Source organism: Leucoraja erinacea, unplaced genomic scaffold (assembly GCF_028641065.1).
Source record: "Leucoraja erinacea ecotype New England unplaced genomic scaffold, Leri_hhj_1 Leri_77S, whole genome shotgun sequence".
In the NCBI taxonomy this organism is placed as follows: domain Eukaryota; kingdom Metazoa; phylum Chordata; class Chondrichthyes; order Rajiformes; family Rajidae; genus Leucoraja; species Leucoraja erinaceus.
The window spans coordinates 101965-125666 of NW_026576707.1; the positions used below are offsets into that span (position 1 = coordinate 101965).

The window sequence follows — 23702 nt, forward strand, 5'->3', positions numbered from 1 at the left end:
GACCTCATTGAAACGTACAGAATAATGAAAGGCTTGGATAGAGTGGATGTGGAGAGGATGTTTCCACTGGTGGGACAGTCTAGGACCAGAGGTCACAGCCTCAGAATTAAAGGGCGCTCTTTTAGATAGGAGGTGAGGAGGAATTTCTTTAGTCAGAGGGTAGTGAATCTGTGGAATTCATTGCCACAGAGGGCTGTGGAGGCCAAGTCAGTGGATGTTTTTAAGGCAGAGATAGATAGATTCTTGATTAGAACGGGTGTCAAGGGTTATGGGGAGAAGGCAGGAAAATTAGATTAAGCGGCAGAGAAAAGCAGTGATTGAATCGCGGAGTGAGTGGGCCGAATGGCCTAAAACTTGTGGACATTCTCTCTTTAATCTCCACACACCACTATTCTGATTGCACCTTTCCAGCACCTGTTTTTTAACTCGTACCTTTCCGGCATCCAAATGGCTCTTCCAGGTGAAGTAGAGATTTACTTATACATGTTGCAGTCTGTTGCGTTGCGTCTGGTGCTCGTGGTGCTCTACATCTTGGACTAAGGTATAGGGTGACTGCGTCGCAGAGCACTTCAGCTCAGACCTCAAGAGTGACCCTGGACAACTCTGGCGCAGCGGTAGAGTTGCTGCCTCTCAGCGCCAGAGACCCGGGTTCAATCCTGACTACAGTGAGACTATACCTGGAGTATCGTGTGCAGTTTAGGACTCCAAACTTGAGGAAGGACATTCTTGCCATTGAGGGAGTGCAGCGTAGGTTTACAAGGTTAATTCCCGGGGATGGCGGGACTCTTCATATGTTGATAGATTGGAGCGGCTGGGCTTGTATTCTCTGGAATTTAGAAGGATGAGAGGGAATCTTATTGAAACATATAAGATTGTTAAGGGTTTGGACACACACGCTAGAGGCAGGAAACATGTTCCCGATGTTGGGGAAGTCCAGAACCATGGGTCACAGTTTAAGAATAAGGAGTAAGCCATTTAGAACGGAGATGAGGAAACACTTTTTCTAATAGAGTGGTGAGTCTGTGGAATTCCCTGCCTCAGAGGGCAGTGGAGGTAGGTTCTCTGGATACTTTCAAGAGCTAGATAGGGCTCTTAAAAATAGCAGAGTCAGGGGATATGGGGAGAAGGCAGGAACGGGGTACTGATTGGGGATGATCAGCCATGATTACATTGAATGGCAGTGCTGGCTCGATGGGCCGAATGGCCTACTCCTGCACCTATTGTTTATTGTTAAGGCAGCTTCTATGGAGTGAAGGAATAGGTGACGTTTCTGCTGCTGTAAATTGTCCCTGGTGTATGGGACAACACAGGTGATTGATGGCCAGCGTGGACTAGGTGGGCCGAAGGGACTGTTTCCACGCTGTAACTAAACTAAACTCGTAATTCCCCCAGAGAGATACAAGTAGAACAGAAAAAGCTTTTCACTGTACCTCGGTACACGTGACAATAAACTAAACGGAGAAATTAACTGACTGAGAAACTGCAGAAAACCTTACAAAAAACTCCCCCACAAAGTGCTGGAGTAACTCAGTGGGTCAGGCACTTTCTGTGGAGGGCATGGATAGGTGACGCTTCGAGTGGGGACCTTTCATGACTCCTCCATCCTGCTTGCACTCTCAATGCATTTTGTTGTCTCTGTACTGTACACTGACAATGACAATTAAAATTGAATCTGAATCTGAATCTGAATCTCCAATATTATCCCAACAATCTCCACAATGAGCTCAAAGATCAGCCCACTGAGTCCAGCCATCCCAGCACTACCCTACACTGTCGAAGCCAATTCATTGACAAACCTGTGGGAGGAAACTGGAGCACCCGGAGAAAATTCATGTGGTTCACGGGGAGAACGTACAAACTCTCAGGCATGAGATTTTTCCGCGGAATGTGAGGTTCTGTGGGGCGTTGCCGCCGTCGTGGCCCCATCGTCGCGAGGCTTCAGCGTTGTCGACGCCCCACTTCACGCCTCTGCGGTGCCGAGCGGCCGAGCTTCACTTCATGGCTCCGCGGTGCCCGCTTCGTCCGACCCGGTCATCCACCCGTGAGGTCCCGGCCGGGGTTCCATGCGGCGATACAGGAGGCATTGAGACTGCGGCGACTGTGGGGCCTCACGGAGGTGATAGGGCCTCGCGGGGATGGGGCCTTGCGGGCAGTGGGGCCTCGCGGTGTTGGGGCCTCTGGGCGGTGATGGAGACTCACGGTGGTGATGGGGCCTCGTGGGCGGTGGGGCCTCGCGGTGATGGGGCCTCGTGGGGCGGTGATGGGCCCTCGTGGGCGGTGGGCCTCGCGGTGATGGGGCCTCGTGGGCGGTGATGGAGACTCACGGTGGTGATGGGGCCTCGTGGGCGGTGGGGCCTCGCGGTGATGGGGCCTCGTGGGCGGTGGGGCCTCGCGGGCAATGGGGCCTCGCGGTGATGGGGCCTCAGGGCGGTGATGGGGCCTCAGGGCGGTGGGGCCTCGCGGTGATGGGGCCTCGTGGGCGGTGGGGCCTCGCGGTGATGGGGCCTCATGGGCGGTATGTCCTCGCGACGTCTGTGGGACCTTACCGAGGCTGTGGGAACTTGGTGAATTTCAAAATCCGCTACAATTCCTCTTTTTTCATTTGAATCCCCTGTCTAATGCCTGAAACTGTACATCCTGCATCCGTAGCCAGGCCTCTGGTGCTGTCCCACCTGCGACGTGGGACATAGATGTGTGTGGTTTAAGAAACAGCTATTCCAAATCACCATTCACCATCTTGGCATTCCAAGGCATTGAGGAATGAAGATGTGATTGTTTTGTTGTTTTCAGTGTGTGTTCATGCTGTTGAGAGTCTGACCCCATGCTTTGAAAGGTGTTGGACTTTGCCTTGTTCAACGATGCTGATTAGGATTAGTTGTGACCAGGCCTCTTGCAAACGGTTCCTGCATTTTTTCATTTGCTGCAGCTTATTCCCAGCTGCGACTTCCCCAGTCCACGAAACACTTGCCCATGTTGTTTTGAATACATAGATTGGATATATCTCTGCTGACTCTTTGGGAATCTCTGTTGACAAATCTGTGGGGAACGTGGTTGATGCGTTTTGCTTTTGTGTTTGTAGATCACCCCGACACAATGGCGGTGCACAGGACCAAGGCCGAGGCCCTGGTGAAATGGGTAAGCATGAAACTCCCCTCTTCATCCAGAAAAAGATAGTGTTGATTGTGGCCCAGCGTGGGAACTGGCCCATCGGCCCATCATTGTTCATGCCGGCCCACCAAGCACCAACTGATCCCATTTACCAGCACTTGGTCAGTAGCCATCACGCGCTCACCTCAATGCTAAGGGCGCTAAGTAACAAAGTAACGTTGCCACCTCACGTTGCCAGAGTCCCCCCGATCCTGTGGGTTTCTCCAGGTGCTCAGGTGTCCTCCCACACTCCAAAGACGGACAAGTTTGTGGATAGATTGGATTCGGTAAGATTGTAAAATTATTCCTAGTGGTAGGGTGGGTGATGGCTGGTCGGCATGGACTCAGTGGGCCGAAGGGGCTTGTCTCCCCGCTGTATCTCTAAACTGTAAAGGTGGCATCTGTGGAGAACGTGGATAGATGACGTTTTGGGGTCAGGACCCTTCTTCAGACTGATTTGCACTGGGGAGGAAGCTGGAACGGAGGTGGGAGCGAGGCGAAGCTTACAAGTGATGGATGGATTCGGGTCAGAGGGGGTGGTTGTCAGAGGAAGGGAGTAAGTGGAAGATCCACCACTTTGTGTCTTTTGTTGCAAGCCAGGGCGAACCATGAGCCGAGTTCATAAAGTCATAGGAGCCGAATTGGGCCATTCGGCCCATCGAGTCTACTCTGGCATTCAATGTTCCCAATGTTGGGCGAGTCCAGAAATAGTCCCAATGTTGGGCGAGTCCAGAACCAGGGGCCACACACAGTCTTAGAATAAAGGGGATTTAATTTAAGACTGAGGTGAGAAAAAACTTTTTCAACCAGAGAGTTGTGAATTTATGGAATTCCCTGCCACAGAATAATCTCCACCCTACTATAGTTACCCAACCAGATGCAACTAAATTTAAAGTAGCTCTTTCTTCCCAATAACCCTTTCTGGCTTAATCCCTCCCTTCACCACCTCCAGTCTAAATTCCATTTGGAATATTTTGGAGGACCAAGAAACCAAGAAACAAGGAACAAGAGGGCAGTGGAGGCCAAATCACTGGATGGATTTAAGGGAGAGTTAGCTAGAGCTCTAGGGGCTAGTGGAGTCGAGGGATATGGGGATAAGGCAGGCACGGGGTATTGATAGGGGACGATCACAATGAATGGCGGTGCTGGCTCGAAGGGCCGAATGGTCTCCTCCTGCGCCTATTTTCTATGTTTCAATCATGGATGATCTATCTTTCCCTCTCAACCCCATTCTCCTGCCTTCTCCCGATAACCTTCGACACAAGAAGATATGATACAACTTTATTTATCCCAGGAGGGAAATTGATCTGCCAACAGTCATAAAACACAAGATGCATGAAACATGAAATTATAGTGATGAGAGTAAAGGCTGGGGGGGATGTGCAAGGAGTGGGGAAGGGGGGGGGTCTGTCTCCGTCTCAGTCTACCCCATGACAGAAGGGGGAGGGGTTGTACAGTTTGATAGCCACAGGGAAGAAGGATCTCCTGTGGCGTTCTGTGCTGCATCTTGGTGGAACCAGTCTGTTGCTGAAGGTGCTCCTCAGGTTGACCCATGTGTCACGGAGGGGGTGAGCTGTATTGTCCAGGATGCTCCGCAGTTTGAGGGGCATCCTCCCCTCCATGACCAACCTCCCGTGAATCCAACTCCAACTCCGCCCCCAGGACGGAGCCGGCCTTCCCGATGAGTTTGTTGACCGTGTTGGTGTCCGCGGCCTTCGCCCTGATGCCCCGCCACACGGCAGCGAAGAAGATGGGACTGGCCACCACCGATTGGTAGAACATCTGCAGCATCTCACACCCGTTCTATTCAAGAATCTGTCAACCTCCGGATTAAAAATGCCCCATGACAACCTCCACAGCTGTCTGTGGCAAAGAATTCCACAGATTCACCATCATTCCTTCTGCGGTTGTACAGGGCCCTAGTGAGACCACACCTTCCGGAGTATTGTGTGCAGTTTTGGTCCCCTAATTTGAGGAAGGACATTCTTCCTATTATAACCATATAACAATTACAGTACGGAAACAGGCCATCTCGGCCCTACAAGTCCATGCCGACACAAATATTGAGGGTGTGCTGCGTAGGTTTACAAGGTTAATTCCCGGGATGGCGGGACTGTCATGTGCTGAGAGAATGGGTCGACTGGGCTTGTACACTCTGGAGTTTAGAAAGATGAGAGGCGATCTTATTGAAATATCTTATTGAAACATATAAGATTATTAAGGGTTTGGACACGCTAGAGGCAGGAAACATGTTCCTGATGTTGGGGGAGTCCAGAACCAGGGGCCACAGTTTAAGAGAATTCCACAGGTTCATCATTCTCTGTGAGAAAAAGTGTTTCCTCGTCTCCATTCTAAATGGCTTACTCCATATGGGGCCGAAGGGCTCATATCTAGACAGGAGGCTATTGAATCGAATGGACTGAGTGGCCGGCTTTTGCTGAAGATGTGTCACTCCAGTGCAGTCGCCCACACCCACTGCTGCACCTTCAGGTCTTGGGCAATTGCCCTCCAGCTTCCTGTCTCTGACCAACTGCAAACGGTTCTATGGCCCACTCATCTGCTTGATGCAGCTGGTTGTGTAATACACCCAGCTGAACAGATCATTGAAGAGAGACAAAAAACTGGAGTAACTCCGCGCGCGGGTCAGGCAGCATCTCTGGAGAAAAAGAATAGGTGACGTCTCGGGTCGAGACCCTTCTTCAGACTGAGCGAATGGAGCATCTGGGCTTGTACACTCTGGAGTTTAGAAGGATGAGAGGAGATCTCATTGAAACATATAAGATTGTTAAGGGCTTGGACACATCAGAGGCAGGAAACGTGTTCCCGATGTTGGGGGAGTCCAGAACCAGGGGCCACACACAGTTTAAGAATAAGGGGTAAGCCATTTAGAGAGTTGTGAGTCTGTGGAATTCTCTGCCTCAGAGGGCGGTGGAGGCCGGTTCTCTGGATACTTTAAAGAGAGAGCTAGATAGGGCTCTTAAAGATAGCGGAGTCAGGGGATATGGGGAGAAGGCAGGAACGGGGTACTGATTGGGGATGATCAGCCATGGTCACATTGAATGGCAGTGCTGGCTCGAAGGGCCGAATGGCCTACTCCTGCACCTATTGTCTATGGAGTGAAGGAATAGGTGATGTTGGGCCATGGAGGAAGCCTAGTACAGAAATGTCAGATACGGAATGGGAGGGGGAGTTGAAGTGCTGAGCCACCGGGAGATCAGGTCGGGTAATGCGAACTGTGCGGAGGTGTTGGGCAAAGCGATCGCCAAGCCTGCGTATGGTCTCGACCGGAAACGTCACCTATTCTATCGCTCCATAGATGCTGCCTCACCCGCTGAGTTTCTCCAGCATTTTTGTCTCTCTTCACTCCCCTCCCTTCACTTGTGTACTTATTGCTTCGTTTTCTGTTTCTGATACAGGTTAACAGTCTTAAATTGTCGGAAGAGGTCGGGAATCTTGCAGCCCTTGGGGATGGTGTTGTCTTCATCCACATAGTGTGCAGACTGTGAGTAACCACTTTACGCAAGAGCTTTCAAGGGAAGATAATGCTTTGGGGGATAGACACTAAATGCTGGAGTAACTCAGCGGGTAAAGCAGCATCTATGGAGAGAAGGAATCGGCGATTTCGGGTCGAGACCAAGCACAGCTTGGCGATCGCTTCGCCCAACACCTCCGCACAGTTCGCATTAACCGACCTGATCTTGCAGTGGCCCAGCACTTCAACTCCCCTTCCCATTCCGAATCCGACCTTTCTGTCCTGGGCCTCCTCCAAGGCCGGAGTGAGTCCCACCACAAATTGGAGGAGGAGCAGCAGCTCATATTTCGCTTGGGTAGTTTACACCCCAGCGGTATGAACATTGACTTCTCTAATTTCAGGTAGTCCCTGCTTTCTCCCTCCTTCCCCTCCCCTTCCCAGCTCTCCCACAGCCCACTGTCTCCACCTCTTTCTTTCTTCTTCCGCCCCCTCCCCCATCCCCACATCAGTCTGAAGAAGGGTCTCGACTCGAAACGTCCCCCATTCCTTCCATCCATAGATGCTGCCTCACCCGCTGAGTTTCTCCAGCATTGTGTGTCTACCTACAATTGAAACCAGCATCTGCGGTTCTTTCTTATACATGGATGTAGAGGGAATGCTCCCACTAGTAGGAGACTCTCGGACTAAAAGGCGATTAATGTTCCACTTTCTGTCCACTAAAAGTTCCACAGTTTGCAAAGTTGTATTCCACTTGTTTTGAATACAGTCGCTAGCCAACAATCAGCCTATCAGGGAATCTCCTTGCCCAAGGTCATCTGTTGCTAGCCAGATTTGCCCTGATCTTTTCTTGCTACCAGTCCAGAGGATGTTTCCACTGGTGGGAGAGTCTAGGACCAGAGGTCACAGCCTCAGAATTAAAGGACTAGTGCGTGGGTCTCAATAGGAAGCACGAAGTCCAGTGTTTTGAGAGGCACCTTTTATTATGTTCCTCCCGGTTGTAGGGAAGACCAAATGAGAGAAAGATGGCACCCAAACCCCTGCCTTTAAACCCTCTGGCTAAGGGCCACCTCCGGACTGAACCACTCCCGTGCCGAGGGGTTCGACAGTATGATGGCACGACCCTTGGGAGCCGCCACAGGACGTTCTTTTAGGAAGGAGATGAGGAGGAATTTCTTTAGATAGATCGGCCATGATTGAATGGCGGAGTGAACGATGGGCCGAATGGCCTAATTCTGCTCCTTTCACTTGTAGACCCGAAACGTCACCTAATCCTTTTCTCCAGCGATGGTGCCCCGGACGGCATGGACACGATGGGCCGAAGGACCTGTTTGTGTGCTGCACAACCCTATTGACATGATGAAAGGCCATCACCCCACCTCCACCACGTTCTGCGGCTTTTTTAGATTTACTATTTGTAGTTTTAAATGTTCAAATAAAAAGAAAAGATAGTTTATAAGAGTGCAGTAATCAAATCGTTGTTTATGTACAGCAATAGACAATAAACACAGGAGTAGGCCATTCGGCCCTCCGAGCCAGCAGCGCCATTCAATGTGATCATGGCTGATTATCCAAAATCAGTACCCTGTTCCTGCCTTCTCCCCATATCGCCTGACTCCGCTATCTTTAAGAGCCCTATCTAGCTCCCTCTTGAAAGTACCCTGAGAACCGGCCTCTGAGGCAGAGAATTCCACAGACTCACCACTCTCTGTGAGAAAAAGTGGTTCCTCGTCTCCATTCTAAATGGCTTACCCCTTATTCTTAAACTGTGGCCCCCGGTTCTGGACTCCCCCAACATCGGGAACATGTTTCCTGCCTCTAGCGTGTCCAAACCCTTAATAATCTTATATGTTTCAATAAGGTTAAACTTTTCAATAACGAACAAACTTTCTGATTTCAGAAATGGAAAAGAAAATGCATTGCAGATAATTGAAGACAAGTCCATTGAGGAGAGATTCCAGTTCATCTTCAACTTTTTACAAAGTAAGCATCCCGCACGAGGCAGAATTGGGTGGTAGTCAGGGGGAGTGTTGTGGAGCAGAGGGATCTAGGAGAGACCAGCTACATTGTTCCTCCAAGCTGGTGTCACAGGTGAACTGGGTCCGTGGCACTATCTCGTTGTGCCATGGACCCAGATCACCGCCTCCATCAGGCTATCAGCAGAGAGCAGAGGCCGCGCCGAATGAAGTCCCGTCACCCCTTTGCTCCACATGTGAAACAACTCCCAGCATCCATCCAGCCAACTGTGACAAAGGCACACTGGATAGCCAGCAAGTGGTCACAGGAGTGGAAGGCAACCTCATCTCCATTACACAGCTACATCTCTTCACCAGGTAATAGACATTAGACAATAGGGGCAGCAGTAGGCCATTCGAGCCAGCACCGCCATTCAATGTGATCATGGCTGATCATCCCCAATCAGTGCCACGTTCCTGCCTTCTCCCCATATTCCCTGACTCCGCTATCTTTAAGAGCCCTATCTAGCTTTCACTTGAAAGCATCCAGAGAACCGGCCTCCACCACCCTCTGAGGCAGAGAATTCCACAGACTCACCCACTCTCTGTGAGAGAAAGTGTTTCCTTGTCTCCGTTCTCAATGGCTTACTCCTTCTTCTTAAACTGCGGCCCCTGGTTCTGGACTCCCCCAACATCGGGAACATGTTTCCTGCCGCTAGCGTGTCCAAGCCCTTAACAATCTTATATGTTTCAATGAGAGAGCCTCTCATCCTTCTAAACTCCAGAGTGTACAAGCCCAGCTGCTCCATTCTCTCAGCATATGACAGTCCCGCCATCCTGGGAATTAAAAACCTACGCTGCACTCCCTCAATAGCAAGAATGTCCTTCCTCAAATTAGCTGTCCAGGGTCTGAGCTCCCCAGAGGAGCATGGGTGAAGCTCAACAGACTTGGTGCTGGAGTTGGGCGTTTCAATGCCAGCGTGTGGAGACGCAGAGCCCAGCCTGTGAATGTGGAGCTGAACAACAGACAGCCAACCATGTCATCTCTGGGTGCCCGCTTTACCACCCACCAAATGGAGCTGTCTCAGGGCCTGGCAGACATTGACAACAACAGAGACAACAACCTGGCTGCTCAACCCCCGGCTTGAGATCTAACTATTCCTTTGTGGGCAACAAGGAAATGGCAGAAGAGTTGAACAGGTACTTCGGATCTGTCTTCACTAAGGAAGACACAAACAATTTCCCAGATGTACTGGAGGACAGAGGATCTAAGGGGGTAGAGGAACTGAAATAAACTTTCATTAGGCGAGAAGTAGTATTGGGTTGACAAATGGGACTGAAGGATGATAAATCCCCTGGGCCTGATGGTCTGCATCCCAGGGTCCTCAGGGAGGTGGCTCTGGAAATAGTGGACACATTGGTGATCATTTTCCAATGTTCAATAGATTCAGGATCAGTTCCTGTGGATTGGAGGATAGATAATGTTATCCCACTTTTCAAGAAAGGAGCGAGAGAGAAAACGGGGAATTACAGACCAGTTAGCCTGACTTCGGTGGTGGGAAAGATGCTGGAGTCAATTATTAAAGAGGTAATAATGGGGCATTTGGATAGCAGTAAAATGATTAGTCCAAGTCAACATGGATTTATGAAAGGGAAATCATGCTTGACTAATTTTCTGGAATTTTTTGAGGATGTGACATGTAAAATGGATGAAGGGGTGCCAGTGGATGTAGTGTATCTAGACTTTCAGAAAGCATTTGATAAGGTCCCGCACGGGAGACTGGTGACTAAAATTAGAGCACATGGTATTGGGGGAAGGGTGTTGACATGGATAGAAAATTGGTTGGCAGACCGGAAGCAAAGAGTAGGAGTGAATGGTTCCTTTTCAGAATGGCAGGCAGTGGCGAGTGGAGTGCCGCAAGGCTCGGTGTTGGGGCCGCAACTGTTTACCATATATACTAATGATTTGGAAGAGGGAACTAGGAGCAACACCAGCAAGTTTGCGGATGACACAAAGCTGGGTGGCAGTGTGAACTGTGAAGAGGATGTTAGGAGGTTGCAGGGTGACCTGGACAGGTTGAGTGAGTGGGCAGATGCATGGCAGATGCAGTATAATATAGATAAATGTGAGGTTATCCACTTTGGTAGCAAAAACAAGGGGGCAGATTATTATCTCAATGGGGTTAGGTTAGGTAAGGGGGAGGTACAACGAGACCTGGGCGTCCTTGTACACTGGTCACTGAAAGTTGGCGTGCAGGTACAGCAGGCAGTGAAGAAAGCTAATGGAATGTTGGCCTTCATTACAAGAGGATTTCAGTATAGGAGTAAAGAGGTTCTTCTGCAGGTGTATAGGGCTCTGGTGAGACTACATCTGGAGTATTGTGTACAGTTTTGATCTCCTAATTTGAGGAAGGACATCCTTGCGATTGAGGCAGTGCAGCGTAGGTTCACGAGATTGATCCCTGGGATGGCGGGGCTGTCATATGAGGAAAGATTGAAAAGACTAGGCTTGTATTCACTGGAGTTTAGAAGAATGAGGGAATCTTATAGAAACATAAAATTATAAAAGGACTGGACAAGCTAGATGCAGGAAAAATGTTCCCAATGTTGGGCGAGTCCAGAACCAAGGGCCACAGTCTGAGAATAAAGGGGATGCCATTTAAGACTGAGGTGAGAAAAAAACTTTTTCACCCAGAGAGTTGTGAATTTATGGAATTCCCTGCCACAGAGGGCAGTGGAGGCCAAATCACTGGATGGATTTAAGAGAGAGATAGATAGAGCTCTAGGGGCTAGTGGAGTCGAGGGATATGGGGAGAAGGCAGGCACGGGTTATTGATAGGGGACGATCAGCCATGATCACAATGAATGACAGTGCTGGCTCGAAGGGCTGAATGGCCTCCTGCACCTATTTGCTATGTTTCGATGTCTATGGTCTATGTTTGGTTTATGTTTCATTCGCAAGAAGAACGGGTTGATGGGGTGGTGAAAAAGAATTGGCACATTGGCCTTCTTCCGTCAGTATTGAGTATAGATGTTGGGAGGTCATGTTGCAGTTGTATAGGATGTTGGGGAGGCAGCATTTAGTTCTGGGCACCATGTTATGGGAAAGATTTTAATTCGGAATGAATTGCAGACAAGATTTACGAGGATGTTGCCAGGACTCGAGGGCCTGAGCTATAGGGAGAGGTTGGGCAGGCTGGGACTCTATTCCGTGAAGCGCAGGAGGATGAGGGGGTGATGGTGGTGTAGTGAGAGCTAGTTAGGGCTATTAAAGATAGCGGAGTCAGGGGATATGGGGAGAAGGCAAGAACGGAGCAGTTTGGGGATGATCTGTCATGATCACATTGAATAATAATAATAATAATAATAACTTTATTTATAAAGCACTTTTAGGCAACATCAGTTACCACAAAGTGCTGTACATGGGAAATCACAAAAAGTTATCACAAACTACTAAAACCTTAATGGACACAGACTATAAAACAGTAACATTAAAGACATTAATAAAAGCCTACAAATGTGTTGATTCTCACAGGTCGAAAGGGCAGTGTTTGGGGATGATCTGTGATGATAAAAACAGTAAAAAAAAAAGACATTAAAAGCACTAAAACAGGAACAATGTCTCACATTGAATGGCGATGCTGGCTCTAAGTGCCAAATGGCCTACTCCAGCACCTATTGTGTATAAAATCACGAAAGGAATAAATCAGGTCTCTTGGCCGGAGTTGGGGAATCGAGATTTAGAGGATGTAGGTTTGAGGTGAAGGGGGGGAAAAGATTGAATAGGAATCTGATGTTCTGTTCATGGTAAACGACTTGCGTTGCTAACCACCGTGTTCTGTGTTTCTAGGTGCTGACGTTAAGGAGAATCAGCAAGGTAAGATTCACTCTGCCAGGGTAATAGACAATAGACAACAGGTGCAGGAGTAGGCCATTCGGCCCTTCGACCCAGCACCGCCATTCAATGTGATCATGGCTGATCATCCCCAATCAGTACCCCGTTCCTGCCTTCTCCCCACATCCCCTGACTCCTCGATTTTTAAGAGCCCTATCTAGATCTCTCTTGAAAGCATCCAGAGAAACGGCCTCCACTGCCCTCTGAGGCAGAGAATTACACAGACTCATCGTTCTCTGTGAGAAAAAGTGTTTCCTCGTCTCCGTTCTAAATGGCTTACTCTTTATTCTTAAACTGTGGCCCCTGGTTCTGGACTCCCCCAACATCGGGAACACGTTTCCTGCCTCTAGCGTGACCAAGCCCTTAACAATCTTATTTGTTTCAATGAGATCTCTCATCCTTCTAAACTCCAGAGTGTACAAGCCCAGCCGCTCCATTCTCTCAGCATATGACAGTCCCGCCATCCCGGGAATTAACGTGGTGAACCTACGCTGCACTCCCTCAATAGCAAGAACGTCCTTCCTCAAATTAGAGGACCAAACGACACACAATACTCCAGGTGTGGTCTCACCATGGCCCTGTACAACTGCAGAAGGACCTCTGCTCCTATATTCGATTCCTCTTGATATAAATTCAATTCCTCTTGTTATAATGTCATGGGTACTCGCAAGGAGATGTCTTTGAGCCCATTCCTTCTCTCCTGAGATGCTGCCTCACCCGCTGAGTTACTCCAGCGTTTTGTGTCTACCTTCGATATTAACCAGCATCTGCAATTCTTTCTTACACATGTCTTTGAGGCTTGTTGGCTTCAGGAGGTGAAGCACGACAGTTCATGTCTTTGGGTACAGCTTTATTCAATTTACTTGAGAGAAAGGGCAGCAAGGATGAGAGGGAATCTTATTGAAACATATAAGATTATTAAGGGTAGAAGGAACGCTAGTGGCAGAAAAGATGTTCCCGATGTTGGGGGGAGTCCAGAACCAGGGGCCACAGTTTAAGTATAAGGGGTAAGCCATTTAGAACGGAGACGAGGAAACACTTTTCCTCACAGAGAGTTGTGAGTCTGTGGAATTCTCTGCCTCAGAGGGCGGTGGAGGCCGGTTCTCTGGATGCTTTCAAGAGAGAGCTAGATAGGGCTCTTAAAGATAGCGGAGTCAGAGGATATGGGGAGAAGGCAGGAACGGGGTACTGATTGGGGATGATCAGCCAAATTCAATTTAATATCAGATTCAATTTTAATTGTCATTGTCAGTGTACAGTACAGAGACAACGAAATGCATTGATCACATTGAATTGCAGTGCTGGCTTGAAGGGCCAAATGGGCTACTCCTGCACCTATTGCCTATTGACTCAGCGAGACAAGCTGCATGGCAGGAGAGAAGGAATGGGTGACGTTTTGGGTCGAGACCTATCTTGTCTGAAACCCCCCCGATACGTCACACTTTCCTTCTCGCCAGAGATGCTGCCTGACCCGCTGAGTCACTCCAGCGTTTTGTGTCGATCTTCGGTTGAGACCAGCATCTGCAGTTCCTTCTTCACTTTTGTGTCTTTGTTTGCAGATCGGTGCAGGTACAACCCTGCTGCTGGAAGTGCCGTGTCCTTGCAGAAGATCCTACATGGCGAGGATATTGAGCTTGAGATGGCCAAGGTGAGCTCGTGCCCTGAACCTCGGGGGCTGTGGGCGAGGGCATTGCAAGCAGTTTATTTTGTTTGTGGATGTGGGCGTCACTGACTGAATAATAATAATAATAATAATAATATACTTTATTGTCATTGTAAATACATACAACAAAATTTCACTGCCGGAGCGGAGCTCCAACGTATCAGATGAATAATAAAAAATTACCAAAACTAAGGCGCTGGTCAGGCTGTATTTGGAGCACTGTGAGCAAACCTGGGCCCCATATCTAAGGAAGGATGTGCTGGCTCTGCAGAGGGTCCAGAGGAGGTTTGCAAGAATGATCCTAGGAATGAGTGGGTTAGCATATGATGAGCGTTTGACATCGCTGGGCCTTGCTTGAGTTTAGGAAGTTGAGGGAGTGCAGCGTAGGTTCACAAGGTTAATTCCCAGGATGGCGGGACTGTCATGTGCTGAGAGAATGAGGCAGCTGGGCTTGTATACTCTGGAGTTAAGAAGGATGACAGGGGATCTGTCTCTGTTCTCTGTTCTCTGTCTCTTCCTTCGGGGGAATGCGACTTTTTCGTGTCGTATCCCCCATCCCTGCCTCCGTCTGCGCTGAGGCCTACTGGCGGCCTCCAGCCTGCGACTGACACCGATGCTCCGGAGGCAGAGCCAGCCCTGACTCACCAACGAGAGGCTGGCCGTCTTTGGGGCTGAGGCAGCGGTGGCCCGACTTGCTGGTGCGGCGTTCTGGCTTTCGGCGGCGGCCTGGAGCTGATGCAGCGGGGCTCCGGAGCGGAGACTGCGGGACCCGGAGCTGGGGCAGGAGCGGCCTGGAGCTGGGGGGTGGCTGCTGCCGGAGCGGAGACTGCGGGACCCGGAGCTGGGGCGGCTGCCCGGAGCTGATGCTGTGGCGGGCCGTCTCGGAGCGGAGACGGCGTTCCGGCTTTCGGCGGCGGCGACATCACCACGGAGGTCCGCCGGACTGGAGGGTGGCATCTCCGGCCTGGATCGATCGCCTCAGCGCAGAGGGAGAACAAGGAGGGAAGAGACGGAGACTAAGACTTTGCCTCCATCACAGTGAGGATGTGCTTGGTGAACTCACTGTGGTGGATGTTTAATTTGTGTTTATTGTATGTGTTGTTTTTATTGGTTCTGTGTATGACTGCAGGCAACATAATTTCGTTCAGACCGAAAGGTCTAAATGACAATAAAGGAATCTAATTCTAATTCTCATTGAAACATATAAGATTATTAAGGGTTTGGACTTGCTAGAGGCAGGAAACATGTTCCCGATGTTGGGGGAGTCCAGAACCAGGGGCCACTGTTTAAGAATAAGGGGCAAGCCATTTAGAACTGAGATGAGGAAAAACTTTTTCACACAGAGAGTTGTGAGTCTGGGGAATTCTCTGCCTCGGAGGGCGGTGGAGGCCAGTTCTCTGGATACTTTCACGAGAGAGCTAGGTAGGGCTCTTAGAGATAGCGGAGTCAGGGGATATGGGGAGAAGGCAGGAACGGAGTACTGATTGGGGATGATCAGCCATGTTCACATTGAATGGCGGTGCTGGCTCGAGGAGCCGAATGGCCTACTCCTGCACCTATTGTCTATTGTATCTCTTTAAAAAAAAAAGCCTCGGTGCCGGGCGGGCGACAATGATAAACCAACATTAACTGCTGTGTGTGTTTGTGTTTGTACAGGTGACTGTTCTGCTTCTCCACCTCCACACCATGGCCAGACAAAACCCACGTGAGTTTGAGGATCTTGACATAGAAACCCAGGTAAACAAAATGCGGAGGAAAGAACAGCAGATGCTGGTTTAAATCGAAGGTAGACACAGAATGCTGGAGTCACTCAGCGGGACAGGCAGCATCTCTGGAGGGGAGGAATGGGTGACGTTTCGGGTCTCGACCCGAAACGTCACCCATTCCTCCTCTCCAGAGACGCTGCCTGTCCCGCTGAGTGACTCCAGCATTCGGTGTCTATCATAGACAGTCATGGATCTAGTTTGGATAGCATGCAAAACAAAGCTGAGTCTGAGAATCTTGAAATAGAAACCCAGCTGATCAAAATGCCTGCTGCTTCTCCCTTGTTTCAGACAATAGGGGGTGATGCTTTCTAGACTCCTGAGTTACTCTGGAGCATTGGCATTGGTCACTTTATTGGTGTCCATGTCCCCATAGTTCCGGAGCTTCCACTCTGGGAAGGCAGTTCCTGGATGATACTAGACAATAGGTGCAGGAGAAGGCAATTCGGCCCTTCGAGCCAGCACCGCCATTCAATGTGATCATGGCTGATCATCCCCAATCAGTACCCCGTTCCTGCCTTTTCCCCATATCCCCTGACTCCACTATCTTTAAGAGCCCTGTCTAGCTCTCTCTTGAAAGTATCCAGAGAACTGGCCTCCACCACCCTCTGAGGCAGAAAATTCCACAGACTCACCACTCTACGTGTGAAAAATTGCTTACCCCTTATTCTTAAACTGTGGCCCCTGGTTCTGGACTCCCCCAACATCGGGAACATGTCGCCTGCCTCTAGTGTGTCCATATCCTTAATATGTTTCAATGAGATGCCCTCTCGTCCTTCTAAACTCCAGAGTGTACAAGCCCTGCTGCTCCATTCTCTCAGCATATGACAGTCCCGCCATCCCGGGAATTAACCTGGTGAACCTACGCTGCACTCCCTCAAGAGCAAGAATGTCCTTCCTCAAATTAGGGGACCAAAACTGCACTAGTATAATGTGTCATATGTGCAAATTTGCCTGCGCTTTCTGGGCGGCGCAGCGGGTGGAGCTGCTGCCTCACAGCGCCATAGACCCGGGTTCAATCCCGACCACGGGTGCTATCTGTACGGAGTTTGTAACCGCGAGGGCTTTATCCGGGTGCTCCGGTTTCCTCCCACACCCTAAAGACGTGCTGGTTTGTAGGTTAATTGGCTTCAGTAAAATTGGGTTGATCGCTGGGCGGGCGGAGTTGTTAACGTTTCTTTGCTTAAAACAGACAAGTCCCAATAGGTTAGGTAAACCTTTACTTTTACATCAGATGGGAGTGGCTGGCGATGTTACATAGAAACAGAGAAAATAGGTGCAGGAGTAGGCCATTCGGTCCTTCGAGCCTGCACCGCCATTCAATATGATCATGGCTGATCATCCAACTCACAATCCCATACCTGCCTTCTCTCCATACCCCCGATACCTTTAGCCACAAGGGCCACATCTAACTCTTTCTTAAATATAGCCAATGAACTGGCCTCAACTACCTTCTGTGGCAGAGAATTCCAGAGATTCACCACTCTCTGTGTGAAAAATGTTTTTCTCATCTCGGTCCAAAAACATTTTTCTCATCTCGGGACTTCCTCAACATCGGGGACAATCTTCCTGCATCTAGCCTGTCCAACCCCTTAGGAATTTTGTAAGTTTCTATAAGATCCCCCCTCAATCTTCTAAATTCTAGCGAGTACAAGCCGAGTCTATCCAGTCTTTCTTCATATGAAAGTCCTGCCATCCCAGGAATCAGTCTGATGAACCTTCTCTGTACTCCCTCTATGGCAAGAATGTCTTTCCTCAGATTAGGAGACCAAAACTGTACGCAATACTTCAGGTTGTACACAATACTCCAGGTGTTACAGTCCAGAAGTATCCAGTGATACTTCTGGTTCTCCCAAGATACCACTCTAATGAATGAAGACATGCAGCATATTTTATAGCATTTTGGAAACGTAGTCACATGTTTATACAGCGTTTCAGCAGTGACGTTTAACACAAATCAATCACAGGCGGCTGTACACATTCAAAGTATACTTGTCACTAATACAATACTTGTCATCTTGTGGTTATATAAAGGATAGACAATAGGTGCAGGAGTAGGCCATTCGGCCCTTCGAGCCAGCACTGCCATTCAATCCCCAATCAGTACCCCGTTCCTGCCTTCTCCCCATATCCCCTGACTCCGCTATTTTTAAGAGCCCAATCTAGCTCTCTCTTCAAAGCATCCAGAGAACCTGCCTCCACCGCCCTCTGAGGCAGAGAATTCCACACTCACAACTCTCTGTGAGAAAAAGTGTTTCCTCGTCTCCGTTCTAAATGGCTTACTCCTTATTCTTTAACTGTGGCCCCTGGTTCTGGACTCCCCCAACATCGGGAACATGTTTCCTGCCTCTAGCGTGTCCAAACCCATAACAATCTAATATGTTTCAAACCCATAACATTCTTATATGTTTCAAGGATAAAGGCCATTTATTGTCACATGCATCAGTTGGTGCAGTGAAATTTGAGTTGCCATCCAGCCTACAAATAAGATAAACACAACACACTATAGAATTTAACATAAAACATAAATACGATCGATCACAAACTGTGGATCACAAACTTCGAAACAATCAGGAACTTAGTCGAAAGCCCAACATTTGCAATTCCGTCTTAACAATGTCATCATCGGTATCAGTAGCAGCCAGAAGATTTCTGTTTATGGAAACTACCAACTCCCTCAGGAAACACATCCTGTCCCGTTATTGTTTTACGAAGGAACTGCGGATGCTGGAAAATCGAAGGTAGACAAAAATGCTAGAGAAACTCAGCGGGTGAGGCAGCATCTGTGGAGAAATTTCCGTTGCTCTGTAGATGCTGCCTCACCCGCTGAGTTTCTCCAGCATTTTTGTCTGCCTTCTCTCCCACTATTGTCAATGGTCCTTTGCTTGGGCGTAACTGGAAGCACGGTCAAAGCAGCTTGAATGATGGCCTCCAACTTCCTGATTACCACAGCTTTGCAACTTCAGCTTATTTCAGAACCCAAAATAGTCAAGCTACAAGTCATATGCTGAGAGAATGGGGCGGCTGGGCTTGTACACTCTGGAGTTTAGAAAGATGAGAGGGATTCTCATTGAAACATATAAGACTGTTAAGGGCTTGGACACACTAGAGGCTGGAAACAGGTTCCCAATATTGGGGGAAGCCCAGAACCAGGGGCCACAGTTTAAGAATGAGGGGTAAGCCATTTAGAACGGAGACGAGGAACCACTTTCTCTCACAGAGAGTTGTGAGTCTGTGGAATTCTCTGCCTCAGAGAGCGGTGGAGGCCGGTTCTCTGGATGCTTTCAAGAGAGAGCTAGGTAGGGCTCTTATAGATAGCGGATAGTCAGGGGATATGGGGAGAAGGCAGGAACGGGGCACTGATTGGGGATGATCAGCCATGATCACATTGAATGGTGGTGCTGGCTCGAAGGGCCAAATGGCCTACTCCTGCACCTATTGTCTATTGTCTAAAACTCAAGCTAATCTTTTACTTTATAAATTCTAATGTAAAATATTTTACTATTAACTATGATATTCTCAGAGTGGGTCCGTAGGGCCTGCGTCTGCGCTGAATGTCTGTAAAGTCCATGAATGGAGTGTGGTGACTGTGTGAAGCAACCTAGCACAGCTGCTGACTGGATAGGTGTGAAATAGTGGCAGATCGTGCAGAGCAGACACACGGCATGCAGCTGTACCCCCCTCCCTCCCCTCCGCCCTTGAGGAAGATGTGGGGAAATAACTAACCACCTGGGAGGGGGAGATAGAAACATAGAAACCGCCATTAATTGTGATCATGGCTGATCATCCCAAATCTCCCCATATCCCTTGACTCCACTAGCCCCTAGAGCTCTATCTAACTCTCTCTTAAATCCATCCAGTGACTTGGCCTCCACTGTCCTCTGTGGCAGGGAATTCCACAAATTCACAACTCTCTAGGTGAAAAAGTTTTTTTCTCACCTCAGTCTTAAATGGCCTCCCCTTTATTCCAAGACTGTGTGTGGCCCCTGGTTCTGGACTCGCCCAACAATGGGAACATTTTTCCTGCATCTAGCTTATCCAGTCCTTTATAATTTTATATATTTCTATAAGATGCCCCCCTCATCCTTCTAAAATCCAGTGAATACAAGCCTAGTCTTTTCAATCTTTCCTCATATGATAGTCCCGCCATCCCAGGGATCATTCCGTGGCGATGCAGCGGTAGAGTTGCTGCCTTACAGCAAATGCAGCGCCGGAGACCCGGGTTCCATCCCGCCTTCGGGTGCTGCCTGTACGGAGTTTGTACGTTCTCCCCGTGACCTGCATGGGTTTTCTCCAGATGCTTCGGTTTCCTCCCACACTCCAAAGACGTGCAGGTTTGTAGGTTAATTGGCTTGGTGTAAATGTAAAAATTCTCCCTAGTGGGTGTAGGATAGTGTGTGGGGATCGCTGGTCGGCGCATACCCGGTGGGCCGAAGGGCCTGTTTAGAGAAAAAGTTTACTTTAGAGATAAACCAACAATAGACAATAGACAATAGGTGCAGGAGTAGGCCATTTGGCCCTTCGAGCCAGCACTGCCATTCAATGTGATCATGGCTGATCATCCCCAATCAGTACCCTGTTCTTGCCTTCTCCCCATATCCCCTGACTCCACTATCTTTAAGAGCCCTATCTAGCTCTCTCTTGATAGTATCCAGAGAACCGGCCTCCACCGCCCTCTGAGGCAGAGAATTCCACAGACTCACCACTCTCTATGAGAAAAAGTGTTTCCCCGTCTCTGTTCTAAATGGCTAATTCCTTATTCTGAAACTGTGTCCCCTGGTTCTGGATTCCCCCAACATCGGGAACATGTTTCCTGCCTCTAGTGTGTCCAAGCCCTTACAAACCAATTTCCTATTTCCTCACTATTTGCTGAAAGCTTAACTTTCCCAAATGTTTATTCAAAATGTACCACCTAATCTTTCATTATTTTTACGGCAATGTTGCCAGGACCTGAGGACCTGAGCTGGAGGGAGAGGTTGGGCAGGCTGGGAGTTTATTCCTTTGAACGCTGGAGACTGAGAGATGATCTTTTAGATGTGTATAAAATCATGAGGGGTATAGATCGGGGGTGAATGCAAAGTCTTTTTTACTCGGGGTTAGGGAATCAAGAACCAGAGGACATGGGTTTAAGGTGAGAGGGGAAAGATTTAATAGGAACATGAGGAGTACCTTTTTCACACAGAAGATAGTGGGTGTATGGAACGAGCTGCCAGAGGAGGTAGTTGTGGCAGGTCTATAAGATACAGGTAGACAAAAGTGCTGGAGAAACTCAGCGGGTGCAGCAGCATCTATGGAGCGAAGGAAATGGGCAACGTTTCGGGCCGAAACCCTTCTTCAGACTGATGTAGGGTGGGGGAGGCGGGGAGAAGAAAGGAGAAAGGAAGAGGAGGGGCCAGAGGGCTGAGGGTGAGCGCTGAGAAGGGGAGGAGACAGCAAGGGCTACCAGAAATTGGAGAAGTCAATGTTCATGCCGCTAGGGTGCAGACTGCCCAAGCGGAATATGAGGTGCTGCTCCTCCAATTTCCAGTGGTGCTCACTCTGGCCATGGAGGAGGCCCAGGACAGAAAGGTCGGATTGGGAATGGGAGGGGGAGTTGAAGTGCTGGGCCACAGGGAGATCAGGTTGGTTAACGAGTGGAGGTGTTCGGTGAAACGATCGCCAAGCCTACGCTTGGTCTCACCTGAGGCAGGTATGTGGAGTTAAGAGTGTTTAACTGTCATATGTACTGTTAATGGAACGATTAAATTCTTACTTGCAGCATCTGAACAGGCTCTTAAATACCTTACCGATAAAATAGAATGACTTTTGAAAAATTCAAAGCCATTGTAACTGCCCATAAAAGATCATAGTTGCTGAGGCTGGTGTTATATAGAGCCATGTTTTTCTGGGCCTCTTTGTTCCCACTCTATATCCACTCCCTCTTCTCCCCTCTCCCATCGGGCAAGAGGTACAGAAGTGTGAAAACGAACGCACACCTCCAGATTCAGGGACAGTTTTTTCCCGGCTGTTATCAGGCAACTGAACCATCCTCTCACCAACTAGCTAGCGGTCCTGAACTACCGTCTACCTCAATGGGGACCCTCAGACTGTCTTTGATTGGACTTTGCTGGCTTTACCTTGCACTAAATGTGATTCCCTTATCATGTGAATGACTCGATTGTAATCATGTATTGTCTTTCCGCTGACATGTTCAGCACGCAACAAAAGCTTTTCACTTGTACCTCGTGACAATACACGTGACAAGAAACTGAACTGAACTGAACCGATTGATTTGCACTGTGACTAAAGAACCAGTGGTAAAATACTTGCAGGCCCTGGGATTACAGCATTTGCACATTTATTTGCATAATTTTAAAGCTTGTGTTTGACCGTCTATCTTCTCCACCCCACCCCAGGGTGAGCTTGTGGGCATTCTGCACTTTGTGCTGGATAATGAAGAAGAAATTCACATGGACAATACCCTGGCCACGTTTTTGCAGAGTCGAGGTAACTAACTACACCAAAATAACTTTGCCGCCACCTGTAAAAGACATTTGGACAGGTACATGGATAGGAAAGGTTTAGGGGGATACGAGACCAAGTGGGACGTGTTGGGTCCCTGTCACACGGGAGGCCTGGTCCCCCAACGCAACCCGTTCCCAAACGCAATATTCCACCACTCACCCGATCCCCCAACGCAACCCGTTCCCCCAACGCAATACCCGTTCCCCCAACGCAATATTCCACCACTCACTCATAGCCCCCACGGAAGTCTGGTCGCAAAACGCAACCCGTCCCCGATCGCAATATTCCACCACTCACCCGATCCCCCAATGCAACCCGTTTCCCCCAACGCAATATTCCGATCCCCCAATGCAACCCGTTTCCCCCAACGCAATATTCCACCACTCACCCATACCCCCAACAGTGCAGGCGCAACTCATGTTGAGACTGGCTTACATGGGGCATCTAGGTCAGCATGGACAAAGGGCCTGTTTTCATGTCTGGATTAAGCCTGGGGACTGGAGTGGGTTTTAACTTGAAGGTGAAAGAGAGAATGTATTACAGAGACGCCACAAACTGCACATGCTGGAATTTTCAGCAAAACGCAAAATGCTGTCGGAACAGTTACTGAGGGTCAGTCGGCATCTGTGGAGGGAATGGACAGACCCTTCTACGCATTCCCCTTCCTCTTCCCGTCCCTGTCCACCTTTTCCCTCTCTCCGAAGGAGGCCGGTTCTCTGGATGCTTTCAAGAGAGAGCTAGATAGGACTCTTAAGGAAAGCGGAGTCGGGGGATATGGGGAGAAGGCAGAAACGGGGTACTTATTGGGGATGATCAGCCATGTACACAGTGAATGGCGGTGCTGGCTCGAGGGGCCGAATGGCCTACTCCTGCACCTATTGTCTATTTCACTCATCTGACATCCTTTTGTCTCATTGCCACCTCCTCCAGCATTTGTCACTTACTCCGCCCACCTGACAATCATCCCCTTCCTCCTCCTGTCACCTGTACCCACCTATCACTCGCCCTGCTTTGTCCCATCCCCACCCCTCATATCCAGCTTTCCCCCCTCCGGCTCCATCAGTCTGAAATAAGTTCCCAATTCCCTCCACAGATGCTGCCTGACCCGCTGAATTCCTCCAGCACTCCAGCTAGCGTATCGCCCAGTTAAGCCATGCAACAAGCTTGTCTTCTACACATTCTTCCCTGTATTTCTTTAAACTGGTGCTCTCTTTTGTCTTGCCTTTGATGATAACTATAGATAAATTGCTGATTTGATCCGTGTCTGGTTTTGCTGCTGATGACCTGATCCATAATCCATGTCGGG

At 49.1% G+C, this 23702-nt stretch overlaps 1 protein-coding gene across 1 annotated transcript in view; it reads left to right on the plus strand.

Moving 5' to 3' along the window:
* Positions 1-23702, plus strand: part of numa1 (nuclear mitotic apparatus protein 1) — a 113932-nt gene that overhangs the window by 27698 nt on the left and 62532 nt on the right. Inside the window, 7 exon segments of the mRNA XM_055631479.1 lie at positions 3080-3135; positions 6564-6649; positions 8517-8599; positions 12422-12448; positions 14026-14114; positions 15786-15866; positions 22288-22378. Coding sequence (XP_055487454.1) covers positions 3094-3135; positions 6564-6649; positions 8517-8599; positions 12422-12448; positions 14026-14114; positions 15786-15866; positions 22288-22378 — 499 coding nt within the window. The 5' untranslated portion in view covers positions 3080-3093.